Source organism: Syzygium oleosum, unplaced genomic scaffold (assembly GCF_021117445.2).
Source record: "Syzygium oleosum isolate NSW1041296 unplaced genomic scaffold, Sole_v2.1 Sole_v2.01, whole genome shotgun sequence".
Lineage (NCBI taxonomy): Eukaryota > Viridiplantae > Streptophyta > Magnoliopsida > Myrtales > Myrtaceae > Syzygium > Syzygium oleosum.
In genome coordinates, this window is record NW_026607485.1 from 9,164,878 (window position 1) to 9,168,099 (window position 3,222).

At 51.0% G+C, this 3,222-nt stretch overlaps 1 protein-coding gene across 2 annotated transcripts; it reads left to right on the top strand.

Annotated features, from left to right (window-relative positions):
• Positions 1-628: 628 nt before the first annotated feature.
• LOC115677708 (uncharacterized) lies at positions 629-2,988 on the top strand. Of its 2 annotated transcripts, XM_056318932.1 has the most exons (4): positions 629-1,801; positions 1,928-2,117; positions 2,220-2,632; positions 2,708-2,988. In XM_056318932.1, the coding sequence occupies exons 1-4, from the start codon at positions 1,331-1,333 to the stop codon at positions 2,801-2,803; spliced, it is 1,170 nt and encodes a 389-aa protein (XP_056174907.1). In that variant the 5' UTR covers positions 629-1,330; the 3' UTR covers positions 2,804-2,988. The 2 variants fall into 2 exon arrangements, with proteins under 2 accessions (XP_056174907.1, XP_030456782.1); XM_030600922.2 differs by having other exon boundaries at positions 2,220-2,988.
• Positions 2,989-3,222: the final 234 nt, after the last annotated feature.

Here is a 3,222-nt window from a genome sequence, read left to right on the forward strand (position 1 = left end):
TTTTATTAATGCAATCTTGTTCATAAATATTTGAGGTCGGGGGTTTTTCGCGACGATAAACTTTTTTTGATCGATTTTTTCTATGTTTTTCTATTGAAGTCCTGCATTACGAAATAACGCTTCAATTCGTTAACTTAAAATTTTCCCCGAGTGCACCTACATAGCCCTGAAAAAGCTTGAAGTTATTTAGAGTGTGTTTGTTACTCTGAAAATGAATGATTTGGAAAATATTATTATTTCGTTCGCAAAAATGAATCCTTAAAATATTTTTTATTGATGAATCATTTCAAACGATATAAGCGATCATTTTTGTAAAAGCATTTTTAAAATTATTTATTTTTCGCGAAACAAATCAGTCGTAGCTATTTGATTTTTTTTTTTCCTTCACGGAGATTTTTTTTTTTTTTTTTACTTTCTTACCGGTCAAGAAGGAAAATCCTTGACTTGACGAATACGAGGAAACGTATGTTGATTCTACGATTACTCCCGTGCGGCCGCTCCCAGCCGATCCGAGCTCTTTCCTTGATCATGTATGATCTGACGTGGCACTCCTCAGTCCCAGTCAGCAAGCTTTCCTTCCTATATATATGAGACGTACTCGCCCCGTCCAGAAATCGCTAGTCTCGCAGAAGCTGGAAAGATAAAATCCGAAAAAAAAAAAAAATTTAAGAGAAATCCACCCACCGAAAAAAAAAAAAAAAAAGAACTTCTGTGAAACCACTGCCTCGTACTCTAGCCGGCCGACGATCGGTCTCCGGCGGATGGAAGCTCCGACGATCTCCTCCTCCTCGTCTCCTTCCACACGGAATGTCCGTATCTCCGATCACCCCCGCCACGTCTTCCACGAAAAGCCCCTGTGCTAAGCCAAAGCAACCTCGCTCGCTCTCGCTTGCAAGTTATTCGACCCTTCGGAGTGGGAATTCATTCTCCGATTGAGGTTGAAGGTAAGCAATTAGCTGCCGATCGGGCCTAATTTGGCCGGATTTATTCGAGCGTTCCTGTGGCCGGACCGCCGCCGAGGTCGTCGTCGTCGTCGTGCGCGCCCCGATTCTGTTCCTGTGGAATGTGCGGGAATTTCTTCTCGAGGGACGCCGGTTTTGGGAGTTCCTGAGCGACTCTGCGATTTTTTTGTTTGTGGGTTGTTCTGTTCTTCTCTCTCGAATTTGTGTGAATAAGTTTTTTTGGGAGTTGGAGAGGCGGATTTGTCTGTAACATGCAAAGGACCGGAGCTCTGTGAAAATGGTGGACTGTTGTTGACGAAGGGAGTAGTGGGGGGACTGAATTTTTTGGAAGCTTGTGCACTGTTGAAGAGGCATCGGCCGCCGGAGCCATGCCGCCGAAGATCCAACCGATCGACATCGATCCTCGGGTCCTCCACCACCACCGCGAGCCTGCCCGGGCCGATGCCGGGAAGCCGGTCCTGAAGTCGCGCCTCCGGAGGCTGTTCGACCGGCAGTTCCCGGGCGTCCTGAGGATTTCGTCGTCGGAGAAGGCGGCCGGCGGCGAAGCTCCTCCTCCTCCTCCTCTTCCCCAGTACGGCAAGGACGGAGGAGGAGGAGGCGGGGGCGGAGGAGGAGGAGCGGCCGAGTTCGAGCCGAGCTCGGTTTGCCTGGCGAAGATGGTGCAGAACTTCATCGAGGAGAGCAACGAGAAGCAATCGGTGGCCAAGTGCGGCCGCAACCGCTGCAATTGCTTCAACGGCAACAACAACGACAGCTCCGACGACGAATTCGACATCTTCGACGGCTTCGCCGAGTCGGGGGCCAACGGATCGTCGGCCGACGCCTCGGATGCTCTCAAGGTAAAAAAATGTTGCTTCTGACTCATCGTTCTTCACTCCCGTATCGTATGAAATTTCCGAATTTTCGAGCTCAACGAACGGAGATGATGTTCTAATGGTTCGCTCCGATTCGGTTCTTCGACGCAGGGATTGATTCCGTGCACCAGCGTTTCAGAGAGAAACCTCCTGGCGGACACTGCGAAGATCGTGGAGAAGAACAAGAACCTGAAGCGCAAGGACGATCTGAGGAAGATCGTCGTCGAGAATTTGTCATCCCTCGGCTACGATTCCTCCATCTGCAAATCCAAATGGGATAAGACCTCCGCCTTCCCCGCCGGTACTTTTTCTCTCTCTCCCTAGAACCCATCCGATCTGAGAACTTCCCTTCTTCTTCCCCCAAAATCGAACTCGTTTGTGAAAAGTGGAAGCTCCGTTGCAGGCGAGTACGAGTACATCGACGTGATCGTTGAAGGCGAGAGGCTGCTGATCGACACCGACTTCAGATCGGAGTTCGAGATCGCCCGATCGACCGGGACCTACAAGGCGATCCTCCAGTCGCTGCCGTACATCTTCGTCGGCAAGGCGGAGCGCCTCGGCCAGATCGTCGCGATCGTGTCGGAGGCGGCGAGGCAGAGCCTGAGGAAGAAAGGCATGCACGTCGCCCCGTGGCGGAAGGCCGAGTACATGCGGGCCAGGTGGCTGAGCCCCTACACGAGAGCCTCCAAGGCCGACGCCGCCGACGACCCCGCCGCCGCCGATCCCGATCCGGAGAAGGCGGCCGGAGGCGAGAAGGAGAGCGCGATCGAGGGCGAGTGCGGCGAGTTCGAGCTGATATTCGGCGTGGACGAATCCGTGCCGCCGCCGCCGCCGCCGTCGTCGCCGGAAGAGGAACCGGAGCCGTCGGCCGGAGGCGCCGGGGCGGGAGAGTGGCGGCCGCCGGCGGTGAGGCCGAAGAGCGCCGAGATGGGAGGAGGGGCCAAGGTGGTCACCGGGCTGGCTTCCCTCCTCAAGGAGAAACCCTAAACCAATTTTGGAAATATCCTTTTTTTTTTTGTTTTGCCCTTTTTCCGCCCAATTTTCTCCGGCTTAAAAAAAAGAAGAAGAAGTATATCTCTACAATATATATATATGGACCTGGAAAATGGAAAATATAAATATGTGTCGAATAGAGCAATATATCTCTATATAAATTCGAGTAATTTCCTCTCTTTTTTCCATCCTTTATAAATCGAAGGTAAAAAAAAAAAATGAAAACGAGAGCGAAAATGAAAAATAGATAATAATATAATGTCCCGTCATCCCTTTTATTTTTTCTCATTTGTAATTTCGTCGAAAAGGGGCGCCGGAGAATCTTCCGGCGGAGCGCGTCGCCATCATCGTCTTCTTCTTGTCCTCCCTCATCTCTCTTCAATCTTTCATGCTCGCGGAAAATCTTGCACGGT